General features: G+C 37.8%; 1 protein-coding gene across 1 annotated transcript in view; it reads right to left on the reverse strand.

The window, feature by feature from the left end:
• PRIM2 (DNA primase subunit 2) overlaps nucleotides 1–18,637 on the reverse strand; it is a 266,125-nt gene extending 247,488 nt beyond the window's left edge. The window contains exons 1-5 of the mRNA XM_058554093.1: nucleotides 18,583–18,637; nucleotides 17,664–17,825; nucleotides 16,213–16,316; nucleotides 13,142–13,221; nucleotides 11,631–11,751 (exon numbers count right to left, since the gene is read on the reverse strand). Coding sequence (XP_058410076.1) covers nucleotides 11,631–11,751; nucleotides 13,142–13,221; nucleotides 16,213–16,316; nucleotides 17,664–17,817 — 459 coding nt within the window. The 5' untranslated portion in view covers nucleotides 17,818–17,825; nucleotides 18,583–18,637. The remainder of the gene's footprint in view (nucleotides 1–11,630; nucleotides 11,752–13,141; nucleotides 13,222–16,212; nucleotides 16,317–17,663; nucleotides 17,826–18,582) is intronic.
• Nucleotides 18,638–18,930: the final 293 nt, after the last annotated feature.

Raw genomic sequence — 18,930 nt, forward strand, 5'->3', positions numbered from 1 at the left:
ATATACAGAAAACAGTGAAATGGCAAATATAAATCCTAACTTATCAGTAATTACATTAAATATAAATGGATGGGAGTGACGTCAGCATCATGGCGGAGTGAGCTTTCCCCATAGACTCTCCTCCCCTAAGATACAACAAAAAGTACACTCATACACCAACAGAGGACATTCACACAACACAAAAGACGTCTGAGAGACACATGCAGCCTTACATCTGAAAGTGGAGGTGCTGGAACCCGTGGAGGAAGTGGCTGGAGGTAAGGAGAACTCCTCTCCATCCCCAACAGCAGCAATCCCAGGACCAAGACCGCATAGCTCTCAGAGAGAGAAGGGGGAGGGGTGGCCCTCAACAGGAAAACCGTCATCTTCCAAGTTCTCTCACAGCCCATAGGAAACTCCTATACAGAGGGGACTGAACCGTTGCAGGGGTGTCTTCATCAAGCTAGCAACCAGAAGAGCAGATAATGAGGGAAGAACGAGAAGCCTCCGGGATCAGGTAGATGAAAGAAAGAGCCCCTCCCCTGGCCCGGAGCACCAGCACAGCCTGTGGATCAGAGCACCCACGGATCACAGCAGGCTCAGAATACACAGCTCTTAACCCCCACCCAGTGGCAGCAGGTGCAAGATGCAACCAGATATCATCAGTATGAGGAGAAACAAACCCACGCCCTCAAGCAGTATACAAAAATATATTAAATCTCCAGACCAGAAGAAAAATGACAAGCACCCAGAAATCAATCCTGAAGGCACAGAAATTCATAACCTGAATGACAGAAAATTCAAAATAGCTATCAAAAAAAGCTCAACAAATTTCAATAAAACACAGATAGACAATTCAATGAAATCAAGAACTTCTTCACAAAAGAAACTGAAACTATAAAGAAAAATCAATCAGAAATGTTGGGAGATGAAAAACACAATGGAAGAGATAAAGAAAAATCTGGAATCTTTAAAGAACAGAGCTGACAATATGGAGGAAAGAATTAGGAATACAGAGGAGAGGAATGCAGAAATGCTCCAAATAAAGGAGGAGAGAGAACTAAAACTAAAAAGAAATGAAGAAATTCTCCAAGAAATATCCAACTCAATTAGGAAATGCAATATAAGGATTATAGGTATTCCAGAGGGAGAAGAGAGGGAAAAGAAGCAGAGAGCTCGTTCAAAGAAATCTGAGAACTTCCCAAACCTGGGGAAGGAGCTGGACATACAAGTGACTGAAGTCAATAGATCTCCTAAATATATCAACATAAAAAGACCCTCTCCAAGGCATATAGTAGTAAAGCTGGCAAAAGGCAACGACAAAGAAAAGATATTAAGGGCAGCAAGACAAGAGAAAATAACATACAAAGGAATTCCCATGGGGCTCTCAGCGGTTTTCTCAGCAGAAACTTACAGGCTAGGAGAAAGTGAAATAATATATTCAAAATTCTAAAAGACAAAAATTTTCAGCTAAGAATACTCTATCCAGAGAAAATATCTTTCAGATATGATGGATAAATAATAACTATCCCAGATAAACAAAAGCTAAGGGAGTTCATGGCCACAAGACACCCACTACAAGAAATGCTCAAGAAGGCCCTCACACCTAAACAAAGAAAAGAAAAAGGGGATACAAAGCTTTGAGCAAGGAGAAAAACAGGTAGACAAAATCAGAAAAATTGCAGCTCTCTATCAGAAAAGGTTAGCAAACAATTATAACATCAAAAATTAAGGGAAGGAAAACACCAAAAATAAATATAACCTCATCACTTTAACCACAGACTCACAACACAAGATGGAATAAGTTGTGACAATAATGACTTAGAAGGGGAAGAGGAAAAGGACGGATTCAACTTAGTCTAAGGAAATAAGAGGACGTCAGAAAATGGACTACCTCATCTATGAGATTTTTTATACAAACCTCATGGTAACCACTAAACAAATCATCAGAACAGAGACACATACGATAAATAAAGAGAAAACTAAGAAAACCACCATATAGACCTACCAAACTGAATTGGTAATGTGAAACACATGGGATGAAAAACAAAGGAAATGCAGAAGAACCACAAAATGAGTGATAAAATAGCAAGATTAAGCCCTCATATAGCAATAATCACTGTAAATGTAAACGGACTGAAATCTCCAATCAAAAGACAGAGAGTGGCAGGATGGATTAAAAAACAAGATCCAACAATATGCTGCCTCCAGGAAACACATCTCAGTTCTAAAGACAAACACAGGCTCAGAGTGAAAGGATGGAAGACAATACTCCAAACTAATGGCAAACAACAGAAAGCAGGTGTTGCCATATTTAGAGACAAAGTAGACTTCAAGATAAAACAGGGAATGAGAGACAAAGAGAGATAATATATAATGATAAAAAGAACACTCCACCAAGAAGACATATCACTTATAAATACACATGCACCCAACACAGGAGCACCAAAGTACATAAAGCAACTATTAACAAACCTAAAAGGAGATATTAACAACACAATAATAATAGAGGATCTTAACACCCCACTTACATCAATTGATAGATCACCCAGACAAAAAGTCAATATGGAAGTAGTGGACATAAACGAAAAACTAGATGAGATGGACTTAATAGCTACATAGAGAGCACTCCATCCAAACGCAGCAGATTACACATTCTTCTCAAGCACGCACGGAACATTCTCAAGGATAGACCATATGCTAGGAAACAAGAGAAGCCTCTATAAATTTAAGAAGATTGAAATCACAACAAGCGTCTTTTCCAACCATAACGCTATAAAACTAGAAATCAACTACAAGAAAAAAACTGGGAAAGTGACAAAGATGTGGAGACTAAACAACATGCTACTGAACAATCAATGGATCATTGAAGAAATTAAAGGAGAAATCAAAAAATATCTGGAGACAAATGAAAATGAAAATACACCATACCAACTCATATGGGATGCAGCAAAAGCGGTCCTGAGAGGGAAACTCAAAGCCATACAGGCTCACCTTAAGGAACAAGAAAAATCCCAAATAAGCAATATTAAACTACACCTAACAGAATTAGAAAAAGAAGAACAAATAAAGCGAAAGTCACCAGAAGGAAGGAAATAATACAAATTAGAGCAGAAATAAATGAAATTGAAACAAAAAGAAACAGTAGAAAAGATCAATGAAACAAAGAGCTAGCTCTTTGAGAAGATAAACAAAATTGACAAACCCTTAGCCAGAGTCACTAAGAAAAAAGAGAGAAGGCTCAAATAAATAAAATTAGAAATGAAAGAGGACATATTACAACAGATAACACGGAAATACAAAGGATGATAAAAGAATACTATGAAAAACTATATGCCAACAAATTGGACAATCTAGAAGAAATGGATAAATTCTGAGACTCATACAACCTCCCAAAACTGAATCAAGAAGAAACAGAGAATCTAAATAGACGAATCACAAGTAAAGAGACTGAAACAGTAATTAAAAACCTCCCAAAAAATACAAGTCCAGGACCAGATGGGTTCTCTGGAGCATTTTACCAAACAGTCAAAGAAGATTTAATACCTATCCTTCTCAAATTATTCCAAAAAAGAGAGGAAGATGGAACACTTCCTAATACATTCCAAGAAGCCAACATCACCCAGATACCAAAGCCAGACAGGGACAGTACAAAGAAGGAAAATTACAGGCCAGTATTGCTGACGAACATAGATGCAAAAATCCTCAACAAAATATTGGCAAATTGAATACAGCAATACATTAAAAAGATCATATATCATGATCAAGTGGGATTTATACCAGGGACACAGGGATGGTTCGACATCTACAAATCAATCAATGTGATACATGACATTAACAAAACAAGGAATAAACACCACATGATCATCTCAATAGATGCAGAGAGGCATCTGACAATATCCAACATCCATTTATGACAAAAACTCAATAAAATGGGTATAGAAGGAAAGTACCTCAACATAATAAAGGCCACATATGACAAACCCACAGCCAACATCATACTCAATGGGGAAAAACCGAAAGCCACTCCTCTGAGAACAGGAGCAGGAAAAGGGTGCCGACTCTCGCCACTCTTACTCAACATTGCAGGTTTTGGCCAGAGCACTTAGGCAAGAAAAAGGAATAAAAGGAATTCAAATAGGCAACGAAGAAGTGAAATGCTTGCGGTTTGCAGACAACATGATTTTATATATAGAAAACCCTAAAGAATCCATTGGAAAACTATTAGAAATAATCAACAACTACAGCAAAGTTGCAGGGTACAAAATCAACTTATAAAAATAAGTTGCATTTCTATATTCTAATAATGAGCTAACAGAGAAAGAACTCAAGAACACAATCCCATTAACAACTGCAACAAAAAGAATAAAGTAACTAGAAATAAATTTAACCAAGGAGGTGAAAGACCTATACAATGAAAACTATAAGACATTATTGAAAGAAATCAATGATGACATAAAGAAATGGAAAGATAACCTATGCACATGGATTGGAAGAATAATCATAGTTAAAATGTGCATACTACCTAAAGCAATCTACAGATTCAGTGCAACCCCAATCAGAATCCCAGTGACATTCTTCACGGAAATAGAACAAAGAATACTAAAATTCATATGGGGCAACAAAACACCCCAAATAGCTAAAGCAATTTTGAGAAAAAAGTACAAAGCTGGAGGCATCACAATCCCTGACTCCAAAATATACTACAAGGCAATAATAATTAAAACAGCATGGTACTGGTACAAAAACAGACACACAGATCAATGGAACAGAATTGAAAGCCCAGAAATAAAACCACACATCTATGGACAGCTAATCTTTGACAAAGGAGCTAAGAACATACAATGGAGAAAGGAAAGTCTCTTCAATAAATGGTGCCAGGAAAAGTGAACAGCCACGTGCAAAAGAATGAAAGTAGATCATTTTCTTTCACCATACACAAAAATTAACTCAAAATGGATCAAAGACTTGAAGGTAAGACCTGAAACTATAAAACTCCTGGAAGAAAATAAAGGCAGTACACTCTTTGACATCGATCATAGAGGGATCTTTTTGAATTCCATATCTACTTGGACAAGGGAACAAAAGAACAAAAAACAAGTGGGACTTCATCAGACTAAAGAGCTTCTGCAAGGCAAAGGAAATCAGGGTCAAAATGAAAAGACAACCCACCAGCTGGGAAAAAATATTTGCAACTCATACATCTGAAAGGGGTTAATCTCCATAATATATAAAGAACTCACACAACTGAGCAATAAAAAAACAAACAACCCAATCAAAAAATGGGCAGAAGATTGAACAGACATTTTCCAAGGAAGATATACAGATGGCCAATAGGTACATGAAAAGATGTTCAACATCAACAATCATCAGGGAAATGCAAATTAAAACTACACTAAGATATCACGTTACACCCATTAGAATGGCCATAATCACCGAGACAAAAAATAACAAATGTTGGAGAGGTTGTGGAGAAACAGGAACTCTCATTCACTGCTGATGAGAAAGCAAACTGGTGTAGCCTCTATGGAAAACAGTATGGAAATTTCTCAAAAAATTAAAAATAGAAATACCTTATGATCCAGCTATCCCACTACTGGGTATTTATCCAAGAACCTGAAATCAACAATCGAAAGAGGCTTATGCACTCCTATGTTCATTGCACCGTTATTCACTATAGCCAAGAAGTGGAAGCAACCCAAGTGTCCCTCGACTGATAATCGGATAAAGAAGATGTGGTATATATATACAATGGAATACTACTCAGTCATAAAAGACAAAATGGTCCCATTTGCAACAACATGGATGGATCTGGAGGGTATTAACGTTAAGCGAAATAACCCAGACAGAGAAAGACAAACACCGCATGATTTCACTTATATGTGGAAGATAAACTAACACACGGACAGAGAGAACAGTTTGGTGGTTACCAGGGGGAAGGAGGTTGGGAGGTGGGCACAAGGGTTGAAGGGACGCATTTATATGGTGACTGACAAACAATAATGTACAACGAAAATTTCACAATCTTATAAACTATTATGATACCAATAAAATATATATATATATATAAATGGATGAAACACTCCAACCAAAAGGCAGAGACTGGCAGAATGGATTAAAAAAACATGATCCAACTACATGCTATCTACTAGAGACACACTTTAGTTCAAAGACACAAATAGGTTGAAAGTAAAGGATGGAAAAAGACATATCATGCAAACAACAAATACAAAACATCTGGAATAGCTATCCTAATGTCAGACAAAAATAGACTTTACAACAAAAAATGTTACTAGAGATAAAGTGGTACATTTCATAATTATAAAAGGGTCAATCCATCAAGAAGATGTAACAATTCTAGACATATATGCACCTAAAAACAGAGCCCCAAAACACACAAAACAAAAACTGACGTAATTGAAGACAGAAATAGACAATTCAACAATAGTTGAACACTTCAATACCCTACTTTCAATGACGTATAGAACCAATAGGCAGAAGATCAACAAGGAAATAGAAGACTTGAAAAACACTACAGACCAGTTAGACCTAATGGACTATATCTAAAGAACACTCCAATCAAAAGTAGCAGATATGCATTCTTCACAAGCACACATGGAACATTCTCTAGGCTAGACCATATGCTAGTCCATAAAACAAGACTCAATAATTTTAAAAGGATTGAAGCCATACAAAATATGTTCTCAGACTAAAATGGAATTAAATTAAAAATCAGTAACAGAAGAAAGTTTGGGAAATTCAAAAATATGTAGAAATTTAAAAACACACTCCTAATAACCAATATGTCAAATAAGAAAATACTTTGAAATGAATGAAAATTAAACACAATATACCAAAACTCATGGAATGCATGTAAAGCAGTGCTCAGAGGGAAATTTATAGCTGTCAATGCCTACATTAAAAAAGAAAAACACCTCACATCAGTAACTTAAACTTCCACCTTAAGAAACCATAACAGAACAGCAAACTAAACTCAAAGCAAGCAGAAGAAAGGAAATAGTAAAAATTGAAAATTGATAATAATAAAGAGCAGAGATTAAAAGAATAAGAAATAGAAAAGCAACAGAGAAAACCAACAAAATCAAAAGTTAGTTATTTGAAAAGATCAACAAAATTGACAAATCTCTACCTAAATGACCAAAAAAAAAGGAAGAGAAAACTTAAATTACTAAAATCAGGAATTAAAGAGAGGACATCATTACCAACCTTATAGAAATAAAAAGGACTAGAAGGGAATACTATGAACAACTGCATGCATCAATTAGATAAATGAAATGGGCAAATTCCTAGAAAACACAAATTACCAAAAAATCCTCAAGAAGAAACAGAAAATTTGAATAGATCTATAACAAGAGAATGAATTAATAACTTTAAAACACCCCACAAAGAGAAGCCTAGGACCAGATAGATTCACTAGTAAATTCTATCAAATGTTTAAAGAAAAATTAACGCCAATCCTTCACAACCTCTTCCAAAAAATAGAAGAGGAAGAAACACTTTCCAACTCATTCTATAAGACCAGTATTACCCTGATATCAAAACCAAAGACATTACAAGAAAACTACAGACTAATATCCCTTATCAATAAACATAAAAATCCTCCACAAAATACTAGCAAATTAAATCCAGCAACATATAAAATGATCATACAGAATGACCAAGAGGGATTTATCCCAGGAATATCTCAGCAAGGTTGGTTTAACAACCAAAGATGAATTAATATAACACACTACATTATAAAATAAAGGACAAAACCATATGATCATCACAACAGGTACAGAAAAAGCATCTGACAAAATCCAACACCCTCTCATGATGAAAATGCTCAACTAAAATTAGAAGGAAATTTCCTCAATCTGATAAAGGGCATCAACAAAAAACCCAGAGCTAACATCATATGCCATGGTAAAAGACTAAATGCTCTTCCTCTAAAATCAGGAAAAAGATGTCCACTATTGGCAGTTCTATTCAACATTGTACTAGAGATGCTAGCTAGGGAAATTAGGAAAAAATAAAGAAATAAAAAACATCCAGATTGGAAAGTAAGGAGTAAGATTATCTCCACTTGTAAGAGGCATAATCTCCTAAGGAATCCACTAAAAACTATTAGAACTAATAAACAAGTTCCATGAGGTTGCAGGATACAAGATCAACATACAAAAATCCTGCATGTAAGATTAGACATACAGCTCAAAGAAATAAAATTAAGAGTTCACAAATAAACCAATTTATGGTCAATTGACTTTTGACAAGAGAGACAAGACAACTCAATGAGAAAAGAATAGCCATGAAATTTCAACAAATCATGCTGGGACAACTGGATATCCACATGCAAAAGAATGAACTTGGACCCTTACTTCACAACATATACAGAAATTAACTCAAAATGGACCACAGACCTAAACGTAAGAAATTAAATTATAAAACTCTTAAAGAAAACCACAGAAGTAAATCTTCATGACCTTCCATTAGGCAAAGCCTTCTTAGATCCAACACCAAAAGCACAAGTGACAAAAGAAAAAAACAGACAAATTACACTCCATCTAAACTGAAAACTTTTGTGTTGCAAATGATACCATGAAGAAAAGGAAATAACAGTCCTCAGAATGGGAGAAAATATTTGTAAATCATATATCTTAAAATGGACTTGTATGCAGAATATGGAAAGAATTCTTAACACTCGACAATACAAAGACAACTCAATTAAAAAACGGACAAAGGATTTGAATAGATATTTCTCCAAAGAAGATATACAAATAACCAATAAGCACATGAAAACATGCTCAACATCACTGGTCATTAGGGAAATGCAAATCAAACCACAATGTCATATCATTTCACATCCACTAAAATGGCTATATTCAAAAAACAGACAACAACAATCATTGCTGAGGATGTAGAGAAACTGAAACCCTCATAAACTGGTAAGATGTATAACGGTGCAGCCACTTGGGAAAACAGTTTGGCAGTTCCTCAAAAGTTTAAACACAGAATTAATTACCCTATGACCTAGCAATTCCACTCCCAGGTATATACCTGAAAGAAATGAAAAGATGTCTAGATAAAAACTTGCACACAAGTACTCCCTACAATATGTTGAAACACTAGAATAAAGAATAAATAGCAGCATTATTCATAACAGCCAAAACGTGGAAACATCCCAAATGTCCATCAATTGCTGAATAGAGAAATAAAATATTATTTGACAATAAAAAGAAATTAAGTACTGATACATGCTATGACATGGATAAAACTTGAAAATAATACGCTAAGTGAAAGAAGCCAGTAACAAAAACCACAAGTTATATGATTTCATTTATATGAAATGCCCAGAATAGGCAAATTCACAGAGACAGAAAGTAGATTAGTGGTTGCCAAGGGATGAGCGAGGGAGAAATGGCGAGTGAGGACTAATGGGTATTGGTTTCTTTTTTAGGGTAATAAAAATATTCTAAAATTAGACAGTGGTGATTATACTAAAAACTAATGAACTGTACATTTTTGAAGGGTGAATTTCAAGGTATGAGAATTCTATCTCCATAAAGCTAATATAAAAAAATTATACTTGGGCTAGCCCGGTGGCGTGGCGGTTAAGTGCGCACGCTCCGCTTTGGCGGCCCGAGGTTCACAGGTTCGGATCCTGGGCTAACACCAACACACCGCTTGTCAAGCCATGCGGGGGCGGTGTCCCATATAAAATAGAGGAAGATGGCCACGGATGTTAGCCCAGGGCCAATCTTCCTCAGCAAAAAGAGGAGGATCAGCATTGGATGTTAGCTCAGGGCTAATCTTCCTTACACACAAAAAAAAATTATACTTGTGATCTCGCTTATACGTGGAATCTAAAAAAGCCAAAATCATAGAAGCAGAGAGTAGAACAGTGGTTGCCAGGGGCTGGGGAAAATGGGAGATGTTGGTCAAAGGGACAAACTTCCAGTTATGAGAGGAATAAGTTCTGAGGATGTAATGTACAGCATGGTGACTATAGTTAACAACCCTGTATTGTATACTCAAAAGTTGCTATGAGAGTAAATTTTAAATGTTCTTACCATAAAAACAACAAAATGGTAATTATGTGAGCTGAAGGATGTGTCAACTAACCTTGTTGTAGTAAACATTTCACAATATATACCTGTACCAAATCATCACATTGTGTACCTTAAACTTACACAATGTTATATGTCAATTATATCTCAGTAAAGCTGGGGAAAAAATATCATACCATATTGATGCTATCTATATAAAGTTCAAAAACAAGTAGAATTAATTTATGATATTAAAAGTCAGGATAGTGGTTACTTTTAGGTGGGAGACGGCAGGTAGTGAACGGGAGGAGACACAAGGGTGCACAGGCTGACAGCAATGTTCTATTTCTTAACCTTGGTGATGTTTACTTTGATACTTCACAGAGCTGTATAGTTATGATTTGTGTACTTTACTCTGTATATGTTATACTTCAATAGAAAAGTTTTAAAAAAGGAAAGAAACATGGTTTTTGATTAAAAAAATTATACTTGACAATATGTTGAGACACTAGAATAAAGAATAAATCTTCTCAAGGATACTTTTTCTGTAATCACTTCAACAATAGCGAAAAATAAACTCTTTTTAATATGAAAGGATAAATTAACTGTAATGGATATTAGCAATAATGGACTTCACTAAGGATCAAAGTTAAAAGGAAAGTGAAAAATGCAAGGGGTCAGATGGTCCTGGGCTTCACATTTTTCTATGCCTGGGTAGACAGTATTTAGGAACCTCACAGGGCTCTTATGAGAAGTGAGAGAACTGTAGAAAGTGCCTCCCTAGCACATAATAGACACTAAATGTCTACCACGTTTCCTTCCCTTCAGGCCACATCTTCCTGCAACTCAGTAACCCACACTGTTTCTTGCTACATACATCTTCCACTTCTCAGACAGGACGATGTCTTGCACCTACTCCAGATTCTACTTTATCTTATTCGGCCTCAAGTCACCCACTCTAACACCAAAAGAGTCTCAACCAGTCCTACTACCACCTGACTGCTCGAAAATAAAATTATATTTTTCTACCTTCCCACTGCAGCACAGATCCACCTAGAAAACATAACTTCTATTTCCATCCACAATATTCATCACTGCTAAATATACTCCAGACATTTCTTCCTTTTTATATAATTACAATATGGAAATCATTCAGATTTGTCTGCAAAACTATTTTTTTAAACTATTCACAGATTTTACTGACAACTGACTTTTAAAATATAGCATTATCCCCTCTAAACTTCATTACTGGAAATAAGTACTACCACTTCTCTATTTCTTCAATACGTTGTTAGTTTTACATTTTTGGCATAGAAGGTTTTGCTTAAAGATGAACTTTTATAAACTAAACTTTCTTGTGCTTTCACAAATCATGTATTTAATAAAGTAACTAAATGTGAGGCTTTGGTACCAAGAAGCCTCTTTTCTTCTGGTCACAGAAAGGGAGAGGCTCATTGTTGTGCAAGCCAGCAGCTATTCTTTCAGACAGCTAGTTAGGAGGGAAACATAAAGAAAACGAACTCCACACACTGATACCAGCACTTAAGGCAACAAGGGGGGATGAATGGTGAAAACAATCGGAAATGACTACAAAAATATACTCACAGCCTCAAAATGCAAGTGGCTATCCTTTAAGAAATCTTGAATCTTGTCCTTGGGTAAAATAGTGAATCGAAATCGAAGGAGGTCCATTTCTTGTTGAATGAACCAGCGTCTAAGATCCTCACTGAAATGGAGACAAGGAAATTACAGTATAAATGAAAAGTCCAGTGATTATTCAAAAAGCCCACTGATTATTAAATCCAAGAAATTTTGATGAAGCAATATTCAAACACAAGCAAGATGCCAATAGACAGAAGTTAAAAGCATACAAGTTTCTATTGAGATAAAGAGAATATGAATACCACATACCACAATCTTCCAGGGATGGATTGAATATGGGGGAGAGAGGTGTTATGCACATAAACTTAAAAGAATTAAATATAGAATACTTCAAGTCCAGCTGCATTATTATCAAATAATATAAAACAAAATAGTTTATTGCATTTAATGTAACTGCAAAATAGTCACTTACATTAGAAGATGGGGTATTCCTTCAGTCTAAGGTGGTTTTACCAATGCCAAATAAACACAAAATTTTTTAAAGGTAACTTTATCTCTGAATAGATTATGATCAGATAAACTTTGCAAAGGAACTTTGCTTACAGCTCTAGAGTTTATAATGTCACAAAATTTAATATGCAGAAGTACACCTCAATTTTTTAAAAGTCAACATACAAACATATTAATTTACAAGACAGATACATAATGGGCATTATTGTTGTTATAAAATAATTATGCTACTGCAAGTAAAATATGATTTCGTTTTTTTTCCGAAGTGATTTTCACAGATTGTCAGCAATTCATTTACTATAGCATATGCTTTCTTACAAAATAAAAACTCGAGAACCGAAGCTGGTCAATAATTTCTCAGTTATTTTCTTGGGACACTAAACCAGTCAAGATTCTCATTTAATAAGCCTAATAATAAAAAGAAACATAATAATAAGCATGTTATTTAGCTAAAATTAATATAGGAAAAAAACACAAAAGTTTAAGGGAAAAAATAAAGCAACTAACTCCTTCTCCCTCTGGGTGGCACTATTGACTCACAGAAAACTAACGACCAAAGGAAAGTATCTTAATCTAATGGGCATTAGCCCATATATCTCAACTTCTAAAAATCTGTATTGAATTCAACTGTGCGTTAGAGTCATTATTTACATTTATCAGTATATTATATTTATTATTATAAATAGCACCACTTTTTTTTGAGAAAAAAGTCTTTCTTCCTAATGAAATCCACTCCAATTTTAAATCCCAAGTGAAGACTCTCTCCCACAAAGTTAAAAAGTGTTTCAACAGGCAAAACTTTGCAATAGAAATTTTTTTCGATATTTTTTAGTAAATAACTTGTTTCAAACAATTTGCTGCAACAGTGTTCAACCCATGAACTCCTGGTTTCTGATGTTATCTTGAGTTTCCCTATGGTCAGTACAACACACGTTAGCTTCCCATGTACCAACTCACAACCCAGGAGACCAGACCTGACTGGGGGGGTGTGAACATGTACTCACGACTGGCAATATGCAAGGCGCAATATAAAGTGAGAAATATGATCTCTTCTGCGTGGTTCATACTCATCTTCTAAGCTTTCCTTAAAAATAACAGCACATGAATAAAATAAACGCATTAGAATGGTAAGAGGTGTAAAGAAATACTGAATCAGCATAAGCCAATAGCAAAGTAAAAGTTTCAAAAACACAAATTGCATAACATGCATTCCAGGATAATTATCATTTTCCTTACGTTAGCAATCAGGTGAAACTGAGAACTGAACTATCTCAACAAAACCTCCTGGGTTGGGACCCCACTATTTCCTTCCCATCAACTCCTCCTCTCTTAACTTTCTTTCTTACCCAGCCAACACCCAGGGTACTCACATCTTCAACCACTTCTTATATCAAACCTCAACTGCTTTCATTTCAACCATTTGGCAAAACCTACATTCTAAATAAATCTACAGCTACACCCTGCAGTCCTATCTCCAAAACACTGAGACCCTCTGTGAAAAAAATACACAATTATGGGAATTTGGAATATTAAAAATTCACAGGGGCCAGCCCGGTGACGCAAGCCGTTAAGTGTGCGCGTTCCACTGCGGCAGCCGGGGGTTCGCAGGTTCAGATCCCGGGAGAGAACCGACGCACCGCTTGTTAAGCCATGCTGTGGCGGCATCCCATATAAAGTAGAGGAAGATGGGCACAGATATTAGCCCAGGGCCAATCTTCCTCAAGAAACAAGGGGAGGATTGGCATCGGATGTTAGCTCAGGGCTAGTCGTCCTCATTAAAAAAAAAAAAAAATTTCACAGCCTCTAATCTCAATTGGACCTTTCCAAACCAAAGAATCCTTATTCAAGTCCAACATAGTAAGAGCAAACGTGTCTTCACCACTTAGAAAGTACCAGGCACTGTTATAAGCATTTTTAATCTACTAATCCATTTAATCCTTTAAAAAACCTAAGAGAGAGGTACTCCTATATCCCTATTTTAAAGATGAGGACACTGAGGCATGGGGAAGTTATATAATTTGTCCAGGGTCACGAACCTTGTAAGTAACAGAGCTGGGATCTGATACATAGTCATCTCTTTCCTCACTTCTTGGAAAAGCTGTTTGAGTCTTCACTGGTTGGCCCAAGCTCCCTACCACAGCACCTTTCCTTTCTCTCTCACAGACGACTTCATCCACTTTACAGAAAATAAAGGACACCAGGCCAACTTCTTCAGCTCCAAGCTTCTGCAACCACTGTTGTACTGCCTTCCCTTCCATCTCTGTGGACAAAGCCCCCTCCTTCCTCCTCCATAAAGCTATCCCTAACACCTAAACCCTGCAACCCATCTGCTCTTGCCTCCTAAGGACCTTGACTTATCAAATGCTCTCTCAAAGTATCTTCAAGATCCCCTCCTCTTCTTTCTCTTCTAGATCTTTCTGCTCAGCTTATAAACATGTTCAAGTATCTCCTGTCATGTGTGTGTGTGTGTGTGTGTGTGTGTGTGTGTGTGTATCTTCTCTTTTCCCTACAAATTCTTCTACCTTCAGATCTATTTCTCCCCTGTGTTTCAGCTAAACATCTTAAAAGAGTATATATTCCACTTCCACTCTCTCCTCCCAACACTGCCATCGTTCTGGCTTCTACTTCTATCTATAAGGCCTCACCCAGTTGATAAATTCTATGGATTCTGTACAACTCATCTTACATGATCTATCCTAAGCTTCTGAAATTGTATGGTGAAGAGTACAATCATGGAGACAAAATGTCCAGATTCGAATCTTGGCTCCACCATTTACTGTCTTTTGACCTTAGGCAAGTTACTTAGCCTATCGATGACTCAGCCTCCTCATCTGTAAAATAGGGATGATAACAGTACCCACCTCATAAGACTGCTGTCTGGATTACACAGGTTAATATTATAATGCACTTAGAGCAAACTCTGGGACATAGTAAGCATAATATGAATGTTTGCTATTGTTATTCCTGCGGTATCCTTATTTATATCATGATCATTATTATTAAACTCCAGCCTTCCTTGGCTGCCATGACACTATTATCCTGGCTGATCTCCTACCTCTCAGGTAGCTCCTTCCTCCTCCTCCAATTCCACTTTCCCTTAAATATTGGTATTCCCAGTATCCTGTCCTCCATCATCTCTTCTCACTCAAATATATTCCTAGGATGCTCTCATCTACTCCTGATGATCCCAACCTTCCTCTTAAAACTACACTCCCACTCCAGATGTCCCCTAAGTCCAGACCTGTATGCATATTCAACTGTCCACTAGACATCTCCACAAGCACCTCAAATTCATGTCTAGAACTAAACTTAACATCTTCCTTCTAAGACTTGCCCCTCCTGTACATCACATCTCAAAATATCACCACCATCTGCCTAGCTGTCCTAACCAGAAACCTGGTGTCATTCATAGCTCTTCTCTCTCTTCTCCCTGCAATCAGTCACTAAAATCTTTTGATTCTACCATCTTAATATCTCTTCAATCAGTCCTCTTCTCTCCATTTAATTCACTATCCTCATTTCCAGGGTCCTAACTGGTTTTCCTCCTACCAAGCATGACCCTGTCAATCTGCTGTTGGCAGTCATTTTCCCAAAATAAAAATCTGATCACATCCATCAAGATGCAGTTCCAGCACTACCTCTTCTGGGAAGCCTTCCCAAACCTCCCCAGTCTGGGCTGGGTAATTATATGTGCTCTTGGAGTTCCTGGAGCACACATCTCAGAAAAGCAGTCATCATCCTGTATTGCACAGGGTACATGTGGCAGTGTCTGGAGACATCTACCAGGTAGAAGCCAGAGATGCTACGGAGCATCCTACAATGCACAGGACCTGCACCAAGGAACTATCAGGCCCCCAATGTCGACAGTCCCAAGGTTGAGAAAACCTGCCATATTACAATCATCTGACTACATATCAATCACCCCTAGTAGAGTGCAGGAAGCTTCAGGCAGAGTCTATGCTACATTAGTCTTTTTTAAAGCCCTGTACCTAATACAAACCCTCTCTCACCACTGATACTCAGTACGTGAATATATACCTACTGAAAGAATTTTTTTTTTTCCTCTTTTACTTACTCTGTAGGAAAACTTGAGTTTTCGAATCTCAGACTCCAACTTACTCTGGTATGGCTCGGTCCCTTTCACATAGCTCACACCAAGATTTTCAACTGATTTTAGTACTAGAAAATATTTTAAAAACAGAAGAAAGGAAAAAATGTATAAATGCAAGATAATTTTTAAAAACTAAATCCAAGACAAATAAAATCTATGGATAGCAATTCCATAATTACTTGTTTATAAAAGATGACAAGTTGTAACAGTTTCATTTGCTGCAAGTACATTATATAAATTACATATGTTTATAAGAGGCTAATCTCCATCCATGTGCAGAAAACACCCACGTCCCACAGCATAATCTAATACCAGGGATTCTCAGCCAGAGGGAGGGAGTGGTGGGGGACAATCACTGCTGAAAGGAACCACCACTGTTGAGGAATGGAAAAGTGTGTCAGTATGGAAAAAAGATTAACCATCCCTTGTTTGCATCCCTCATGTGGAGCTGTCTGTTAGGCAGTCTACTTCATTTACTGAGCACAGAATCATCAGAAGCCCTTCCTTTCCTGATGAAGCAGAGAAGGCAAAGACACAAGAGTGAAGAAGCAAGGCCCTCCAATCATCTAAGTGAACTGTTCTGAATAGATGCTACATACTGTTCACTGGTTCCTAAAGCCCCTTGTCAATACTTCCTCAGATAAAGTCTTCCTCTATCAATATGAAAAGAGGCATTTTTAAATTCAAGAATGAAAAACTTCTAAAAGGAATAATAAAATAAACCCATGTCCCACAGGTGCTATTATTTCTGTTTCGGTTCATGCCAAGCTCATTCCTTTTTTCCACCAACACACAGAGGATTAGGAGGCCCGACTACAGTAGCCACATCCTTCTTACACCCCAATATTGTGCCATCAGCTTGGTACAAAATGCCCTTAATTATCCATACTTCTCCATCTACTCTGAACTTGTTACTGTTCCCACAAATGACATTCTTTCTCATGCCTCCAAGCCTTTGCACAGCTTGGAAAAACCTAGCACTTCTTCTCTGTTGAGAAATTTCTACTCATCCTTCAAGGTCCAGATCACATTCAACTTCTCTAACAAGCCTTACTTAATCAGACTAAGTCAGTCACTCCCACTTCAATGTCTCAATAGCACTACTATTTACCTCTACTAGAGCACTTAAAATACCAAATTCTGATTATAATTTTGGATGTCTGTCTCCGTGTACTGGAATGCAGTTTCAACAAAGGTGAGAATTACATTATTCATCTCAAAATCCCTGCCACTAGAATATAGTAGCACTCAATAAATATGCACCGTACAGTCAATAAATGAATGAACAGCAAACCTTCAATAAATATTTGTTGAATGAATTGCTGAACGAAGGAAATAAAGTACCCACACTCATTCCCACAAAGTACAAGTGAGGTTCTCAAGAATATATAAATTCTAATTCACATATCACTCACATTTAACTCTATCGATAGCCAAGTTTTCAAACTCTATCAAAGATATGTTTTCAGAAGGTGGCTGCAGGTAAAACTGAAGGCTGTGAGGGTAGGAAGCGTTCCTCTGGTCACCTGCCAACCTCAGCTTCCTCCGCTTTCCTCCAGAAAACTGCATCTTGTTACCTTGTAAGGAAGCATATAAAATGGTTAAAATGATGGAAGGCGGAGTTGAAAAAAAAACAACAAACAAAAAAATAACTCCACATGCACAGGGAAAAAAAACTGAAGTTGAAGGGCATGCACAAAATGTTAACAGTGGTTATCCCTGGGTGTTTGTTGTCTCTCTGTTATTTTCCAGATTCTCTACAATACACCTGTAACAATTTGGTCATGGGGGGCGGGGGGCGGGTGCTAGGGAAGACGTAAGTGGTGGTCCTAACTTTCAGCACATGCAAGTCAGGTGATGTCGCCTGCTCACTATAGGTCTGTGTCCCACCGTCCTTAGATGTCTGCGGTCTCGAGAGTTCGGATGAGGTTTGACACGAGCTGCAATCCTGAACTCGGAGGGAAGCGCGGCAGGTTCGGGCGAGATAAGAGACTTAATGGGCCGGGTCCAGTTACTCACTTCCTATCCGATAACCCTGGGAAACTGAACAACTGTCTTTCGAACCCAGTCTTTCGGAACTCCTTTTAGGGAGCATCCACAAGTTCTCAAACTCCCACCCCGATCCTCCCCCACTCTCCTCCGGCGAAGCTCTCTCTCCTCCCCTCGGCGGCACCTGCACCTCTGCCCTAAACAACCAACCCACACCCCAGACCCTCACCCCCGCCAGGGCAACCCTGCTCCCACCGCCCGCAACGTGCTCTCCCTGGTCTCTCGACTTGCAAGCCTCAACACCAGGATTACTGTCCGCCCTAAATCCGCGGGAGTTTCTCTTACCCGCAAACACACCAAACGCGAAAACACGCAACCGCTGACAGCCGCTCGCCCGAGTGGCGGGAGATTTCTTATGGAACGGAAGCGGAAGTGGCTGGCCCGCAAGTCCCGCCCCCTGGCTGTCCCGCCCCCCGCCCCGCGCGGGCCCTGCGCATGCTCAGTAGGCTCTTCTGGGAGCCGAGAGTGTGCCGTCTCTTTTGCCAGCTTCAAGTTTTTTAAATATGGGTGTCTTTGATTCCTAATTTGAAGCTGCGCGTCCTGTATTTGGAGTCGGTAGCTTTTACCGTTGAAACTGGGGTGCTAGAATGCTAGCGGCAAAAATTCCACACGCCAAGAGTGAAGCAACATAAT

This window comes from Diceros bicornis, chromosome 14 (assembly GCF_020826845.1).
Source record: "Diceros bicornis minor isolate mBicDic1 chromosome 14, mDicBic1.mat.cur, whole genome shotgun sequence".
NCBI lineage: Eukaryota > Metazoa > Chordata > Mammalia > Perissodactyla > Rhinocerotidae > Diceros > Diceros bicornis.